Below are 18,673 nucleotides of genomic sequence, written 5' to 3'. Positions count from 1 at the left end.
TTGAAGCCGACTCAACTTTTGGAAAAAAGCCTGAGTTTTTTGGCCACTGGGCCAAGTAGTTGCAGTGGCCAATCACATACACTGGCAATCAGACTTGCTGCATGAATGACTGCAACCACAGTAGACATTAATGTAGTGTGTCATTTGTATACACTTTGGCATTGTGCACCAGTTAAAACACATCTGTGGATGCTGACAATCACTGTAGGACCAGCATGCTTAACCTACTATGGCAGAGACATAACCACAGATCAGAGGCAGAACAGGTAAGTAGCTGGGCATGTTATTCAGTATGGTTAAAAGCTACAGAGGGAGCACAATGGACATTTCTCTGTGAAGCTTTATGTTTCACTTGTGATCACTCGGTTTGGTTTTGTGCCCCAGTTTAAAACACACATTAATGATCTGCCTCACATCCTGGTTGTTTACTCTTAGTTTTAATCAGCCTTTCGGCAAACTGATCATCAGGGGGTTCCCAACAGGTCACACACATGGACCATGGAGTGACACTCCCACACCGTTGCACAAGCCTGCAGCATTTTGTCGCACCACCAGATTTCATCTAAATATACCCTAAAGAACATGGGAACTGATCAGAAAACAGAGAAGCTTTTAAAAGTATGATAAAATCTACTAATAAAACAGGAAAACATTGAAGAAAAAGACCAATACACTTGTTTTAAATTTGGGGTAAATGATGTCCCCGACCAGTATTTGAGAATTTACACTATTGTCATTGAAAGGCTGGAGACTAGGGCAAACAGTTAGTTTGAGTAGTCTGGTTTGTTCCTCCGTGAACATCTGGATGAACCTCAATGAATTTTCAGAAGTCATCATGGATGCAGTGAAGCCAGATGAGGCCTGAGCCTGATAGACACATCTGACTACCTTAAGAATGAACTTGTATACATCTCTTCTCTCAGCAAAAAGTGACTCACTCCCATCAGGCACACCATCGTCACCACCTTGTTATAGCCCTATAGCTGTTGTGAGAACAGCTGCCATGTGATGACACATACACAGACACAGATGGCAACATCCTGCCTGACATACTTATTATTCAGAATAAAAAAACGTATCTTCCTTGACTCCCAGAAGTCTGGTTTGTATGGAGCATAACCTCTGTGGAATTGTAGAAATATTTGGACAAATAAAAAAAAATAAAAAAGTTAAATAGAAACAGACTTAGCCAATAAATTATGACACACAAAGCATGTGACTTACATGTCAATCAAACTTCCATTGATACGACAAATGGAGGCAAATCAAGTTAATAAATGGAAAAAAATGCCATATTTCGATAATGTTTTCTACATTGTTTCCCATCATTTACAGTCCTCTATCTTGTTGTGTCTTCTTTTCTTTAATGGCTTAATGGTGACTGAGAATTAGAAAGACCAACTGTTTATCTTAATGCACCAAACTCCTATATTCACTTTACAGAAGTGATAAAAAGTGATCCTGTCTGATACAAGCACCCTTCGCTCAATGAAATCCAACCCTGTGTGATGCTGCACAATCTATGATCAGTATATACATCACATTACCTCATGTTTATCTGGCAGCTAAAAGTAAAGTGCTTAAGTAAATTGTTGTTAACTCAGACTTAACAGACTAAGGACATGTGTATGAAATGATGCACAAGATGAATGGAATAGTTCAATTTGATGGAATAGTGCAACAAGTTTAAAATATGGCATTTTGGGGTTGGAAAATGTCACTCAGTAAGCATCATGTTTTATTGAAATGTTGGACAGGCAAGACAACGGCATATGTAAGTGACATGGATGTGTACTCTATAAGTTTTATTTTTATTTATGGGGTAAATCAGGGTGCAGCAGCTTAAATGAGGATTGTTGTTTTTTAGTTGGTGTCGCAGCCTGCGTGCTGGCAGCCTGCTGACACGGTTGTGTCATGAGTAAAGAATGCTGGGCTAAGGCCTCTCTGGCAACTGCAGCTTAACAAACAAACTTGTGAGGACACATTTTCCTTTCCAAATCCCTCAGTGGACGGATGTGTCAATGTTTTATCATCCTGCATAAGTAAATGCCTCATCATGCCCATCATTGCTTTCATTCAGTGTACTGAGGGTTATCTGTGCAGCTTTCATCAGTTACTTATCACAGCGCTCATAACAAGGTGTAGATATAAACCAGCTGCAGGTGACTGTGAGTCACAAAAGCATCCCATGATAGAATGACCCAGGGGAGCAACCAGAGCATGGTACTGAATGAAAATTAGTTTTGTTTCTTCTCCCTCTTCTTCGCTCCCCCTCTCTTCTTGCCACCCTAAAGTGAACAAAAGAACAAAGCAGTGTGTGACAGCATGACAGGACGATGATATCACCACTGTAGCCTCCTGTGGCCAGCCAATACAGCACTGAATAGGGCCGATAGATCCATCTTAGCAGAGTGCTGGAACACTGGAATATTGTAACACGCACACACACACGCACACACACACACACACACACTTTATTGTCTGGCCTCTGCTGGACAATGAAGTTACGTCGCGACGTTGCTCCCATGCTTTGGATTGCGGGCCGACATTAGGCTAACATTACTTACGTAGGAGGTATGTCAGAGGGAGGCAGAGATCATTTGCGAGTAATTAAAAAAAAGTTCTGAAAAATTTTATGAACTTGCTGTGAAGCATGAGCTGTACGAGCAGCTAATAAATAATCACTGTTATAGCAAGCCCAGCTAATCAGCCAAGAGTAGGTGCTGTCATCTTTGCCTTCTAACTCTGAGAGAGGTGTGTGCAGCAGATTCAATAAATGCCTTATCTTAAAACTGCCATGTGAAAACAATATTATTGTAGATGATAATCTGATTATTGGAAGGACTATCTGAATAAAAGGGGAATTTAAATGATGTGCAGTCATATAGATCATTGTGGATGCCATACAATGAGATGCATCGAGATGCATCAAGAATCATTTTGCATTCAAATTGTTGACAGCTGAATCGTATTTGAATCAAATTGTGAGGCCAGTGAAGATTCACACATCTAGCTCCCACCCAGCCAGTGCCAGGTGTTGGCATTTCAGCAGTTGATCAACTCCTGCTGGCTTATAGTGAGACTATGGCCATGACGAACAATTAAATTTTCCTAACTGCTGTTAACGGTAGTAGCAGCTCCGAAGCTCTGCTTATATTATTCAGTGCCTTATACTTTGCATTTTTAAGCCGCTGTCAATGAAACTCAACACTTCCTTCCGATGTTTCACCTTAAAAGAACTGTTCAGCCAGAAATGAAAATTCAGTCATTATGTACTCACCCTTATGCTTATGGAAAGTTGAGTGAAGTTTTGTAATCCACAAAACATTTCTGGAGCTTCAATGCAAAACAGCGTTGCAGCATTCTCCTAAACAACTGAAGTCCATGGGGACTTGTTTTAAAACTTACAAAAACAACTTAAAAAACACAAACATAAAATGGTTCCGCACAGCTGGTCCGGTGTAATCTAAGTCTCCAGAAGCCCCAAGATCCCAAATAGATTTTTAACGCTATTATAGAAACCCTCAACAGTTGAGATAAGTATTCCAAATATCATTTGGAAATACTTATCAAATGACTTCTTGCGTAACCAATTTAGACGGGTTGTGCACCAACCACTCTTAGTTTAGTAGCTTGAATGAAGAAAAAAGGTATAAATAACACCTTTGTGAAATTTGGGATCTTGGGGCTTCCAGAGACTTCGATTATACTAGACAAGCTGTATAGATCAATTTTGTTTTTATTTATTTATTTTTTTTTGGTTACATTTTAGTCCCTATTTACTTCAGTTGTTTAGGAGAATGCTACAACACTGTTTTGCTTTGAAGCCTCAGATATGTTTTTTGGACCATGAAACTTCACCCAACTTTCCATTGGCATTGCGTGCCTAATATTAACTGTGTACTAGTGTCTATGATGATGGATTACGGGCCAACCAAACACAATGTAGGATCCATTGTTTTTAGGGCTTGATCCATACTACAGAAAGAAATCTGCTGCTTCAGTTTCTGGGCTGTGATAACTGAGATTCTGGTTGATTATGAGAGTCATGTTTATTGTATAAAGGCTTGTTCTATTTGCTCTGGTAACTCGTGGTAAGACACAAATGTGTAAAATATGTCTGGGTCGTACATGAATGGTAAATGGATCAGTTTGTATCTGCAGATTTCTCTCCTTTTCACCAACATTTGATTCTACCTGATTGCTGCCTGACTTAAGAGTCCACAAACACAGTGATTCTTACACTCTCTCCTAGAGCTGAGCATCTGATCACCTGCTCTAGCAGGGCAACAGGCTCCACATACATTATACATCTGTGTCTGCAGCCGACATATACATAGTTCCTCAGTCTTTCTTCTGTGTGTGTGTGTGTGTCTGTGTGTGTGTGTGTGCGTGCGTGCGTGCCTGTGTGTGTGTGTGTGCGTGCATGCGTGCGTGCATGTGTCCTTGCACGTGTGTGTGTGGCATTTCCCCCTCAATTTCCCCCTTCATGCTCACTCTCCTCATTACGGCTTTTACTTCTGAAGAATCGTCATTTTAACATGGTGATGGGGTTTGTGTGTCTGTTTGTGTGTGTCTATTATGGTTGTCAGGGAGGGTGTGTTCATAAACCCGACAGCTATATGTAGAAACAAAGACGCAGAAAACTTTAGCTTGTGTTAGCTCGAAAGCAGGATTTTTTCTGCTTTCTCAACAAAAGGAAATACTTATCAAAATCAGTGTGGCAGTGTGGCATCAGGTAAGATACAGTATCTTCCAGTATGCACTTGAATTGCAAATTGACTAGCAGAAAAACACAAAAACAATTTGGTCTTAAGTGGTTACTTCTACTTACATTTTCCACAACTTAACTCTTTTATCAAATTGCACCTAAGATGAAAATGTATAATCTTACAGTGAGTAACATCCAAAATTACCTTCCAATATTACTCAGGCTAACAAATCACTGTGTTTACATATCTTCTTAAGTCACTTATCTACATAAATATACAGGACAACAGTTACACAGAACCTAAACATATCTGTATTAGCCTGTTATGTGTCTTCTGACTGGTTAACAAACAACAAACCTATTTTGCACGTCTCATAGCACTTCTGTTGTGCTGCGTATGTTAACTTGCTCATTAGCAACCGGTCCGCTAACCTAGCATGGCAGTGTACAGCTAAACATCTCTACTTCCACACAATACTGCAAAATGACTCAACTCTAAAAATCACACATTATCACCAAGGATTCACAACACTGTTATCCCTTATACTGGGGTGCATGCTTGTGGTTTTGAGGCATATTAATCCACCTATATGTAGAAACAAAGAGGCAGAAAACTAGCTTGCCTTCAGCTCGACTGCAGGATTTATTCTGCAGTGCTTGCCTCTAAAGGATTTCAAATTCTTCCCCAGCACTATGCACTAACTAGTCACCTGTCTGAGTACTGCATTAACAAGTAGAGGGTCAGATTTTCCATGACAGTCCAAAGGATGTGACTTTATGCACATTCTCAAGTGCCTAGTCTCAATACCTCTCTGGCTTCCAGCGCACCACAGAAATTCCACAAAGCCCCTTTAAGGGTTAATTTTATAATTCTTAGAACATTTCACAGATGACACAGCTTGGTGGTTGTTTCATGGTGTATACATCAACAGGGAAGCAAGTTTGATGGCAGAATTTTTTTTATTTATTTGCAATACTAATGCAGTGTTTATCTGCCCCCAAAACCAGTTTGCTTTACCGTACACTAGCTGTAAGCTAATGCTAGCAAGCAACGGCACACACCAAGAGTGTGTGTGTCCGTGTTAAATTCAGGACAACTCTCTGTGAATTCAGTTGGCTACTCACCAAAGAATCTGGTTCTCTTGCTTCTTTTCCCCCTCCCACTCACAACAACAGAGCTAAAGCTAATTGGATGATGGTACAGACAACATGCTGGATCAGACTCCATCATAATGAAAAAAGACCTCAGATTAAATTGGATACCAAGGGAGTGAAAGGATAGTGGGAGTTGAGTGTGGTAATGAGTATATTATTGTTAATATGAAAACAGTCAATCCCATGCATCAATATTGAGTCCCAGAGGGTGGAGAGGTCTGGGATTAATACTGACTCACTAACTCAATTGGTTTTGTTTGCTATACAGTGAGCTACTGAAGGATGATCCTGCTCTGATGGAGAAAGTAAAATCTTTACTGTTTCTCTCATAATTTTGGTACATCTTTGTACTTATTTTCTCCTGTCTCAGCATACTGCCCTGTGTGCCATAAAGTAGCACATGCCAGGCTTTTTACATGGTGATATATAGTTTGTCTCAGCTTTAAGTCATGGCGTCTTTACCCCTTGATTCCACTGGGCAAGTCTCCTGGCTTGTGCAACCCTGTTTTGTTCTGTCCTCCACACGACATCATATCCCACTGGGAACGTTTCAGAAGGAAGCTTCATGCCTGCCTGATGTTGACTTGCTCAGATTGTGTTTATTTCATCACTTGATTTTGTGTGCCTCTACTGTGGTTGAATAGGCTACGTAGTTGATTTATTTTGTTATTTGTCTGTTTTAGGGCCTGTGTCCACATAGTGTTTTTTTTTCCGGGCAGGAAAGCGTTGGCTGTGCCCTCAGGGGTGAGAGAAAAAAAACTGCACGTGGGTCTTGTCTCTCTGACAACATTATCTTGACAACTGCCACTGTATGATCAGCAGTGTCTCGTCTGTTTGTTTTTTATTTGACATCACGACAACAGAGCAAGGGGGATGTGGGTGCATGATATGATCCATAGGGGACAAAAGTACAGTGAATATTATCACCTAAGCCAGGACAAAAAAAAAAAGGAACGGTGACATCACCAGTACCTTCCTGAAAAGTTGAGAGATTTTTAACTTGGAGCGGCCGCACAAAAAAGGTGGAGCACTGCGCCTTTTCTCCAGGTGGCTGCCTGCTGCCGCAGACACTCGCTCCTCATTGTGAACAACTGAAAACAGACGCTGGCACAGTAAAAAACGCTATGTGGACACAGGCCCTTAAATGTGTTTATTGTTAACATTTCCAACTTTGTTGTGCTGTAGATCTCAGTGTGTCTCAGAGTGTTTTATTTTGAAAATTGAGCTGATGCCGCTGTCTGATTTTCTGTCTGGCTTGATCTGCTCAGTACAGGTTGACGTGGCTGCGGTCCACTTCCGTCAAAAATAGACTCAACGCTGATCTCCGCAGAGCAGAGTGGAGAACCACTTTTGGGACACTGCTGAAATTTGTCGTGGCGCAGCTGGTCAAAACAAGAGCATTGTCTTGAATGGCCATGATCCACTCCGGCGGCCGTATAGCGACCGTAACACAGCCAAGACAGGCCTGGTGAAATCTGGGTGTTAGAGTGAGAATAGAGTCCAAGCCAACTTTGGGAAATAACTCCAAAACAGACAGTGTGTAAGGAGAAGTGTTGCAATCGACATAGACTACTTTAAGTCCACTGTCTTCACTGATGCTCATACTTCTTCAGGGGAGTGAAATGAATTCAATTTGGTTAATTTCAAAATAAATCTCAAAGATGATGATATGGATTGATGTTTTCACTTTGCATCAATATTTGATTGTTACCTCTATCAAGGAGGTTGGTTTGTTGGTTGGTTTGTCAGCCAAATTACACAAAAACTACTGCACTGATTTCCACAAAACTTGGATGGAGGATGGATCTCGGCGCAGAATAGACCCCATTAATTTTTGGTGCAGATATGGACATTTTTGCATTATTTATCCATGCATTATTCCCTGAGAAATAATGCATGGATAAATAATGCAAAAAGATTTTAAGAATCAGGTGTATTTATCTAAGCCTACTGTTTCCTACTCAATACTAAATCTTGAAAATCAACACATATGATAGTTAAATACATTCAAAAAAGCCTCAGTGATTTCCTAAAACAGTTGGTCAATTATAATTAATAATAAACGATACGCAAAACGGTGGAAAAAGTGCATTTGGGACTATTTTCTGTGACAAATTAATCCACATTTAGTGATCTAGTGTGAGTATTTAGGGGTGTATATTCAATTGAGTCCAAATAAACTACAGTGTGTGTTCCTGGTAATACAGGAACATGTCACCCAGTGCAACCCTACGTGAAGTAGTATATACTAGAAGGATACTTTCATTATTTTGGCTCTACACATGGGATTTATGATACTTCATTATTGAAACTAGACTTCGTCTCTTTGCTTACAGTAAAAAAGCTCACCAGGAATGAGCCGGAAGAGAATCAGAGCAACATTAGTGCCATTTAGATGTTAGTAGCTTTTAAGCAGTATCAACAATAAATCCATCACTTTAAGGAGCAGCAGTATATGCAGACCTGTACCTAATGGGCTTAATACTGCAACTCATTGATCCCATGCCAATACTAATCATTAAAATCATGCAAAACTGCTTCATTAGTCCTGCTGTGCAATCATGCAAGGATAAATGGATGTGAGTGTTTGTTCAAGACCTCATTTGAAGGAGGACGATTACATGATCCAGAGAATGTTCAAAATGTAGTTTTGCATCTTTTTACAGTGTGTGTCTGCGTGATTTTATCTTAAATATGAGAATGAGACAGGGTAGATGAGAGTGAACAGAGTCGGGCAGACAGAAATGCAGTGATGTAAGAAACTGGTAATGGCACCAGCTCTGTGTGTGTGGTTTTCCTTTCACACAGACACAGCAGCTGATTGTTTCCCTCACTTTTGACTTTGCCACCATTTCAACCAAGTGACTTTTAGTTCAAGCCCAGCCACTGGAGCAGACACTGTGGTGCACACAAGAGAAAAAGCAACCTCTCTTGTGTAGAATGATGAAACTGATGGAATATTTCCACATGAAAAGGTCCATTATTTACCTTTCTACAGCTCAGGGAAGGATGAGCTATACATTCGTTGGAATACTTACTTTGTTATTAAGGGAATAAGCACCATACCAGTGGACCAGTGGAAATTTTTGTTGAAGTGGTTCCATCATATGTTACTGGGACAGGTCCAGTTTGGGAAACTTACCCACTCTGACATTCAAGATTCAGTTAGAATAAAATACATTGAAAGAAAATCAGTTGTAGATGACAAACAGTAAGCAGACATGGGCATTATTATTAGGTTTATAAGATTTTGCTCACAGTTGACTAAAAAAATCACAAAGCTTGCAGTGTCCATGCATCTAATTACAGGGGTTCCTCCTTGTAATTGCACTTCAATGCCATCTGAAATGCAGAATAATAAGCTAATAATTAAGAGCTCCAACTATCCCTTAATAAATCGATTCAATATCAATTATTTAATTCATTGCCAGGTATTTTGATAATCTCAGTTTAAAGGAACTTGTGGCAGTATCAAGAAATAAGACTCAATAGTGACACGACGGCCGTTGCGGCCGTTAGGGTAACTGCAGCCATCAGCCAAGCCGGCGCGGGAGCATGCATGAACTCTTCACAGCAGTGCAGCTGATGTCTTATCCCCTACACACATGAAGCAGCCGGGAAGCCGGCTCGCTGCGTGTAGGGTCACACAAGCGCGGCGATTTACCGTTACGGTTGATGCAGTCTGAAAGGTACAGGCGAAAGCAAAGACGGCATATTGGGGGAGAGAAATATCGTCTCTGATACGGGATTGCTGTGTGTAAGCGGCTAATGTTACTACACAGACACAAACAAACCGTTAGCCTCTGGCTACAGCCAGCTGCTAACGTTACCTCCCGGATAACAGGTTGGGCTTTCGGTCCCATATATAAAGGGACATATTTCTAACTATTCGGTTTCAGACTAAAGGACCGTGGAAAATGCGCAGTCTGTAACTATTCAGTGTTACAGCGGTGGACTAAGTTACATGTTTGCAGCTAACGCTACTTTGCACGTTAGGTCACTCCGAGTCCTCGGTGATCTCATATGATTTTCAAATCAAGCTCTAAACATGACCTGTAATGTTTTCTTACCTGGTTACTAGGAAATGAGCCATGTCAGCATCTGTTTTCAGTCCCAATTCAAGTTGAAGCTGCCTCCATGAGTCGAACGCGTATCCGATGTTTATTCAGGTGCCAGCCGGCTTTAGTCGTAATTTCGTTTTGACTCATGACATGCCGCTGATAAAACCTTTGTTTTCTTCTTAGTATGATTTTTTAGTGGACTTTGTGTGGTGGTGGGCCGTTTGCTGACCGTAGCAGAATCCATTACTACCCAAACACTAGTTTGGGTCCACCGCGCTTGTCTTCTTCCCGTATCCAAGGACGCGCATTCAGCGTCATCGGACGCCACGTCTGCAGGACTGCGCGGGAAATTCGGGCCTGAATTGCAGTACATTATGCAGCACACAGCCTGTTCAAGGCAATGGAGAGATACGTGGGTGGGCTCATTCTTTTTGGTTTTGAACGCTTCATCACCCATTAGCATTAAAAAACTTAAAATGCATGTTTATTTTTTCACAAAGTCCCTTTAAGTAAAATAAGTCGAAATTCTCTCATTCCAGTTTCTTAAAAATGAATATTTTCTGGTTTCTTTCCTCCTCAATGACTCTAAACTAAATATCCTTGTGGACAAAGCAAGGAGGAGGGTGAACAGATCTTTTCCGTCAATAAAAACCTTCAGTGCCGTTCTTTGTTATTCCTTAAATGAAATATACTCTTCAATTTTTTTCACTGATGCTAATAAAAAAAATGTAAATCTATATAATCAAAATGACCTTTAAGGAAAATAGTACTGTGCTACTTGTTGCAATTTAAGGCAGAGAAACAAACAGCAGTAGCTGTAGAAATAGTGAGCTGATTGTTGAAACCGTCAGGAAGAGTGGAATGATGTAAGAGATACACGGTGAGGAGGAAACTGCAGAGATAGCAGACTTAATAAATGTTCTAGAGTTATATAATCCTGACAGAGAGGTGTGTGTCTGTCATAAAGATCAGCAGTATGGAGTCCTGTCCCTGTGTTGTATTTGTGCGTGTGTGTGTAAGTGAGCGCAACACACACACCTGGACACCATAATGACCTTGAAATCCAAGCCCCTGCTGTGTGTGCGTGCATGCTGATACTATCCATGTTTCTGTACTGTAAGGGTGCACATTATTGTACCATATTACATTTTATTTTTTACAACATTAGAAATATGGCAGTTATATTCATGTACATTATGGCCAACACTGCCAGGATTAGGGACTGTAAAGCTCCTAGCTTTTCCTCCAGAGTTTTGTGTTTAAGAGTGAACCGATTAAGGCTTCTAATCTTCCAATCACCAGAGCAGAGATTCTCTCACAAGGATTAGCCTACTGTCTGTATGCTCACAGAGTATCCCCATCAACACGTAGATTTGCTTGTTTTTTGTTTAGTGTAATCTAGACATTTACAGTCGACAATGAAAAAAACAGTTTACACTAAATATGTTTAGTGTTGAAATGGTGAATGTATTTTACATACCGATATCAGTATAATCATCCCAGGGAATGCTACTCATCGTGTCAGAACAGTTGTATAATGTTTTCTGTGGCTCTGCAGGAGCTTTGTCAAACCTGAGACAACAGTAATACTGGTGATGGCATAAAGGTGTCATCTGGGTTATCTAAGCTTGACAGAAAGACTGTATTACAAACTGGGATGTAACATAAAGATGCTTTTGAGTTACATAATAGGGAATGTAGGTTTCAGTGTCGACCCATGCTAAGGACTAAAAGTGTCCAGTTGAATCTAAAATATAGTTCTGTGGATCTGAAAAAAGTCTGACCAGAAAGCATGTGTTTATAATGACTGTGAGCCAGTGGGATTAAAGAGGTTTAGCCAAGATAGAGTTGTCATTTTTGTGGTCTCTATTTTGGAGTTTGACTGAGATCTTAATATGTTGTAAGTCCTTTTCTTCTCCTTACAGTGTGTGTCACTGTGCAAATGTTGTTGCTTGGGTTGACTCAAGTTTGCTGCTCACTAACATTTAAACACAAGCTACTACTTCACTCACAGCTCCATCACTCAAGGCCGACACTGACATGCATCTAAACCATTTAATTGAGTCTCTGTAATGGCACCTTTTACTCCCTTAAAGACCAAATATTCATTAGAAAGTCTTATGTGCCTGATACTTTGTAGTCGATGACCCAAAATATTTGTCTAACATACTGCATGTGCCTACATTTTGTGGCTTTTGCCCCCATATTATAAGGCCGTTTGATAATCTCCATAATATCAATGGTTGTAGATGGTTCAGTATCTAATAAAAATAACCTTGAAAAGTAAAAAGTGCCGTTTCAGAATGCTGATACTAGATGCTCGTGTGTTATGTCTTAAATGCCATGCTCTGTTGTGATGTTGATGTTGATGTGTATGTGTCGTTCATGCTTGACTCATTCTTATTCATTGATTAATTTGCTTGTCTGTGTGCATTTGTTTTGACATTGGCCCCTTTTTTCTTTGTTTTTTGCTTCATGTTTTTCTGCACGCGACTCGTCTGTAGCTTTGTACCAATGGCTAGAAGCAGACCGCCAAGGCAAGGATCCTGATACTGCAGCCACAGGTAAAACACCATCAACTGTTCCCCCTTCTTCATGATAGAGCACTACACCCCACACTGTGTGTGTGCATGCCTGCTTTTTGTCAGTCACCTGCTTCCTTATACCATGTAAGTAGGGTTGTAATGATATGAGATTGTCGTGATAACCATCAAATATCCTGGTTTCACTGTACATTTTATACAATTATGAGTAGTATTTTCAGTTACAATTACCCTGAAAGGAATGAACAAGTACTTTATTACAATTTCACAAAATATTATCCTGACAGACATGAAACTTAAATTTGAAATATTTATATTTTTTAATAACACAAATACAGTAGAATGCAGTATTGTAGGAAATGAGCATGGTATGATAACTGTCAGTTTCGTACCACCTTGAAATTGGTATACCACTGCAACCCTATGTATAAGCTACATAATCTAGTATGAGCCATGCCCCATTATAGATTTACAGTTCCAACGTGGTGAAAATAAATAGCATTTTCAAATAATCACCTCACACACAGAAAAAAGAGGTCCAAGTACTACTCTATGTGGAACACCACATTTAACCTTAGTACAGAAGGATGTAGCTTAATTTTGTTCTTCATTGCTCTATGGTAATAAAAAACACCAAGAGGAAATAAAACACCTAATAGGTTAATTACTTATGGGCTTAGCAAAGATGATATCAAAAAAAATAGAAATGAAAATGGATCCAAAGTGGAACCAGTTATCAGAACCCAATCCTATGCTGACTGCCTTGAGTTATAGACAAAGTCAGCATGACAGAGCCATCAGTTAATAGCATATTAATTGACAGCAAGCAGCTGAAAATATGTCATAAGATTGAGTATGATCAAGTATTTTCACACTTTATATACTAATATATACTTGATATATTTATAGTCGTAAATGGCAGCATAGAAATTCTGTTATTAACCATCTGGAATGAGGAAGATGGTGCCAAATATACTGTAACTGATCTTTTCTCCATAAAGATATTACTTCAGGCTGTGTTTGTGTAAGGCTGACATCACTTATATGGTCACTAGATCGCTGTGTATCTTTCTGTTCCACAACATCCACCTAGATTACATCCTTAAATCCATTTCATCCACTTAACCTTTCTCTCTCTCATTTCCTTTCTTTGTCACACTCTCGCTTGCAGACTGGAGTTATTAGACGTAGAGGATGTAGGGCTTAGAATAAGAAAGCCTCTTCTCTTCTCTTCTCTTCTCTTCTCTTTTTTTTCCTCTTTTCTTCATCCTTTGCCTGTCACCTTCTGTTTGTCATGATTAAGGGCCTTGGGGTGGCTTCAGTCATGTTCTTTGTGCCGACAGAGAAGACACAAAGCACAAAGTGAGCGAGAGGACACGAGAGAGACATACAGAGACAGACAGATAAAAACAAACAAACAGAAGGCAGAAGGATGTGCGAATGCAGACAAGAGATCTAAATGAATTGTGATAAATGAATCAACACCAGACCAAAACGGTGTTCTAAAATATTTTACACAGAAAGAGAGAGAAAAACAAACAAGGGAGAAACCAACAAACACAAAAACTAAAAAAAAACAAGAAAAAACAAACACAAACAAAAGAAAGAAAGAAAAAACAAAACGCAAACAAAAGAAAGAGAGAAAAAACAAAACACAAACGAAAGAAAGAAAGAAAGAAAGAAACAAACAAAATAATGAATCAAAGGAAAGGCAGGCACTTAAAATTTGTTTCAGTCCTACTTACTCACATTAATGCCAGGTGAGGCAGGGGTTTCCCTTTTTTGGCCTCCCCCAGGCCCTTGGGAGGTAGCTAGCTGTTGAAGATGAACACCCCGTCACCCATCCTGAACAGCCCCCAGACCCAGTGAGAGAGAAGCTGTTCATGTGGGCAGAGATGTTTTTTGTTTGTTTGTTTATTTTTTCTCATTCATATTTGTGTTTGCTATATTCTAACATGAAACACTTATTGATCTGCTGGTGGGGCCCATGCTGGAATGATCAATCATTAAACGTTCAAAACAATTAGTGTGCTCCTCCTCCTTTATCCTGCGCTCCTCTCCAGTAACCTCTTCACCTCGCTTTAATCATAAAAAGGCCCAAACTGTCTATAGTCAATACAACAGCACTCTCACTTACAGAGCCTAATTACTTAATCTAATCAGTGCAGGTTTGTCTCAACCTTGTAGCAGGACTGTTGGTGATCTGGTCACTGAAGGATATGAAATGGTGTGTGAATGAGTGGTGAGATTTTGCAGCTCAAAGAGAGTCATTACAGAGCTGCAGATTTGACCCCAGCAACAGAGAAGCATCAGCATTTCACCAGCCAACAAGTTTGAGTCTTCCGAGTCAGTACTATTTACCTTGTGTTAGCCCCCCTGTGCATTATGTCTCTTTATGATCTTTTTTAGGTGCTTCACTCGGGATAAATAGTTATTGCATTGAACTGATTCTGGATGGCTTCACCAAACTGAATACTAGTGCCTAGTTGACTGTCAAAGGGGACCAGTGAAAAGAATTCCCAACATGGACAAATGAATTGCGTTATTTGTGTTACTCTTTAAAAGATCAATTTAAGCAAATTGTAGCAGTCCCATTGAGTGGCACTGGCTATCTTTTTTATTTTAAAATCCCTCTGGATTTATTGCAGTGGATTTTCTTTTGTTTGTTTAGCTTTTGTTTATCTTAATTGAAGCCCTTGTAACCCAAGCCCCTCGATACACCTTTAGTTTTCCCACGTTATTTAATTGGGGACTTGAGAAGTTGTAAAACACATATTTTTGTTTCATTATCTGCTGAAGAGGCATTTGACAAAAATCACAATTACATTTGATACCCTCTTGTGGTATCCAGTCATACAGCCATACAGTTTTCTTTGAAGACACCTCATCCAGTTCCACACACTGATGAAAGGAAATGAATTAGTGATTTAAGGACCTTTTCAGTTTTTCAATTTTTCTTTTTCAATTGGTGTGTGAGTTTCCTGGACTGCAAAGAAGTATCTTTCAAATGATCTGTTAGCATAACCTAGAGATTCTCAAGTCAGAGCAAAGAACAAGAAAAAATGCGAAATTACTTAAAAAGCATTACGACAATTCAACATTAATTGAGAATATCGGTTTCCAATGCACAAACAAACAAACAAACAAACAAAATAGTAATCAATGCTTATTAACCTATGGTCGAATTTGGCTGCAAATTTCCATTTTCTCTAATATTTCTTTCCTGAACTTTACAGACTTGTAAAATTAAACAAAGCAATGATTAACTGACGTACTAACACAACCAAAAAGATTCCAACAAATCTAATGTTAAAGAAAAGAAAATAATGTAAAATAATGAAACTGTAATCTTCACATATTATTGCTCTGCCTTTTTATCCAGATCTAGTAATGTTCCTACTACCATGATACCATATACACCTACATTTACCTTATCATTTGTGCTTCTCCCTGGGTTCCCTTGTATGAATTCCTCCTGTCACCACACTGCTGATGGAAGCACAATTGAATTTTCGAGACAGTTTCTCTTGAGAGTTTTCATTTTACATCGAAAGCATTTAGCTGACGCAGTGAAGGATTCAGAACAAGCCTAGTGGCACAATAAACTTATATTTCTTAATCAATAAGAGCAACAGTGTGACTGTCGTTCAGTGGAGCATACTCAGAATGCATTGGAGAAAAGTAAGAGTCCTGTGATTGAGTCAGCTGTACTGGAAGAAACAAATGAAGTGGGATAGTAGATCATATAAACATGGCTGTGTCCTGAGCAACTGTTGGGTATTAGACAGTTTATCTCTGCAATGCTGTTGTGACAACGTACGCATGCACGCACACACACACACACACACACACACACACACACACACACACACACACACACAGAATATTCCTTTTTTACTTCAGATTATCATTTTACATTTAAGTTTGTTTTTTGACCTGATAGGTGTGTACTAAATAATCTAAAATGATAATCTTTTTAATTGTATTCATTTTACTTTCAATTTCTATTTGTACTATTAATTTTGATTATTAATTAAATATGCTCCATACGAGGGTTGGGTATCATTCAGGTTTGAACAGATACCAGTTCTGATACTAGTACCTGAAAATCGGTACCAGTACCCAACAGTACCTTTTTTTTCCCCCAGAAATTTCAGTTCTAACCAGTTAAATCATTCACCTCTAGAGACAATATGTCATTAGTCATATTTCTAATAACAATGCACATCACATGTCAGTCAGTCTTTCTAGCTGTCTTGCTGTATTGCATATAAATCTGTAAAATAAAATACTTTATGAAGTAAACTGCTACATTTAGCTGTTCCCTGCTGATCAACCTAGTGCTATGAGAATAAATAGAATAGAAAACACCAAGATTTATATGTGCTGCCCTCCAATGGCACAAAACATCTCCATGAGTGGTGACTGTATTTTAAAGCAATTGGGAATTTTGAGTTTGTGTTTTGACGCCTTGAGCTTGCTGTAGTAGCTTAGTGTTGAAACAAAAGCAGCAGTTATAAGTTTGTTCAAGAACATATTAAATACTGTTTATGCCTGTAAATATGAGCACACATCATTTGATGTTAAGTATGTGAATTAAAGTGTTTTGTTTGTAAATATACGTTTAATGCGGTAGCAATGCTAACCCTAATTAGCACGTCTATGGGCATTCCCATTATGTGTTAGTATTGAGCTAGCAGGCTGAGTGCTTGTTACACAAAATTGTTTTGGTAATCAAACAAGCATGATGTAATATTTCCCCGTATACAGTATACAGTTCACATACTGTTGGTTTCATACCGAGGTTTTGGATGAGCTAAAAAACATACTGTTTTAGTAAACCAAACATCATGTTAAAGGAATTTCAGACGCAGTCAGTGACTGAGTTTTGGGGAGACGTCTCACTCTGTCTCTCTTTCTATAACGTTACTGTGAAGATGCGCACTCAGGTACTGAAATTTGGCACCAATTGAATAAATGTAAATCTGTACTGGGTAGTACCAACGTAATTTGGTTGGTACCCTTAAAAGTACCGAGTCCAGTTCCCAACCCTACTCCATACAGAGGGTGCTCTGAGTGCTCTGAAACTGGAACTGTGAATTTACTGAATGTATGAACACACCCATATTTATAGCTAAATTATCAGCGGGCTAACAGTTACTTTTAATTATAAACCCATGTTTGTATATTCTAAGTGCTATATCATTGGCAACTGGACTTGTTTAACGGGCAGGATGTAGCCAATCAAAGGCAGAGTAGGTTGAGTCATGCCGAGCAAGGTAGTGTGATTGAAAATAACACTGCTACAGCTGGTAACCATGGCTGCGGTACAGCCATATATATTTTATGATACACATATATAAAAATATATATTTATGTAACACCTGTTACATAGTGACGCACATAAGTTACGGAAGTAAAGGCTCGATTTCAAACCAGGTGTTTGAGGCAATGCAGGAGCAGTGTTTTCTGTGGGAGAGAGTAACTCCCTTTGGTGTGGACTTTGGGCGTTTCACTTTGCAGAACTTTTACATGCACAAAAATCATACAGGAAAAGCAAAAACACAAAAAGCATAATAAGACTTCTTTAAATGAATTATACTCACCTTGGGGATTCCTTGACTTTTCATTTGGAGCTGTCATTGGGTCAAAATGAAAATTGTCAGTATTGTTTCCTTTCCCTTAATTGTCACACGACAACTCTGCAATCATACGTCTCAGTAACGTTAACACTCTCGAGTTCTCAACATGGGAAACGTTTGCATCTCTTCCATCCATGCCATATGACATGAACACAGTGTACACATCAGCTTGTTAGCATTGCAATTGTCAGCATGTGATCGTACACTTCTTTTTTCCAACCAACAATTCAAAACCCAAAGACTCTTCATTAACTATCAAAACTGACAAAGCAAATTCTGACATTTAAGAAACTGGAACTAGTAAATGTTTGCCATATTGCTTAAAAAATGACTGAAACCATTTATCTATTATCAAAATAGTTAACAACTAATTTTCTTTTGATCGACTAATCAATTCATTGAGAAATCGCTGCAGCTCTAAGTGACTTATTAGTGTGTGTGTGTGTGTGTGTGTGTGTGTGTGTGTATTTAGTGAGATGTGTTTTGATATAGGGGATGGGGGAAATGTAGAACTGTCCAGCTGCTGACAAAGAGGAATGTCATGCATGCAGTCACAGTGGC

The 18,673-nt window shown here is 39.2% G+C and overlaps 1 protein-coding gene across 4 annotated transcripts in view; it reads left to right on the top strand.

Annotated features, from left to right (window-relative positions):
- dennd5b (DENN/MADD domain containing 5B) overlaps window positions 1-18,673 on the top strand; it is a 98,109-nt gene that overhangs the window by 25,550 nt on the left and 53,886 nt on the right. For 3 of the 4 annotated variants that reach the window (XM_073480905.1, XM_073480901.1, XM_073480903.1), the window contains exon 2: window positions 12,432-12,491. The exons of the other annotated variant lie outside the window; for it this stretch is intronic. In XM_073480905.1, the coding sequence (XP_073337006.1) occupies window positions 12,432-12,491 (60 nt within the window). The remainder of the gene's footprint in view (window positions 1-12,431; window positions 12,492-18,673) is intronic. 4 annotated transcript variants of the gene reach the window in all.

The sequence above is a fragment of the Pagrus major genome, chromosome 14 (assembly GCF_040436345.1).
Source record: "Pagrus major chromosome 14, Pma_NU_1.0".
NCBI classification, from domain to species: Eukaryota; Metazoa; Chordata; class Actinopteri; order Spariformes; family Sparidae; genus Pagrus; species Pagrus major.
Note: the sequence above shows the minus strand (reverse complement) of the source record. Positions and strands in the feature narration are given on the sequence as shown.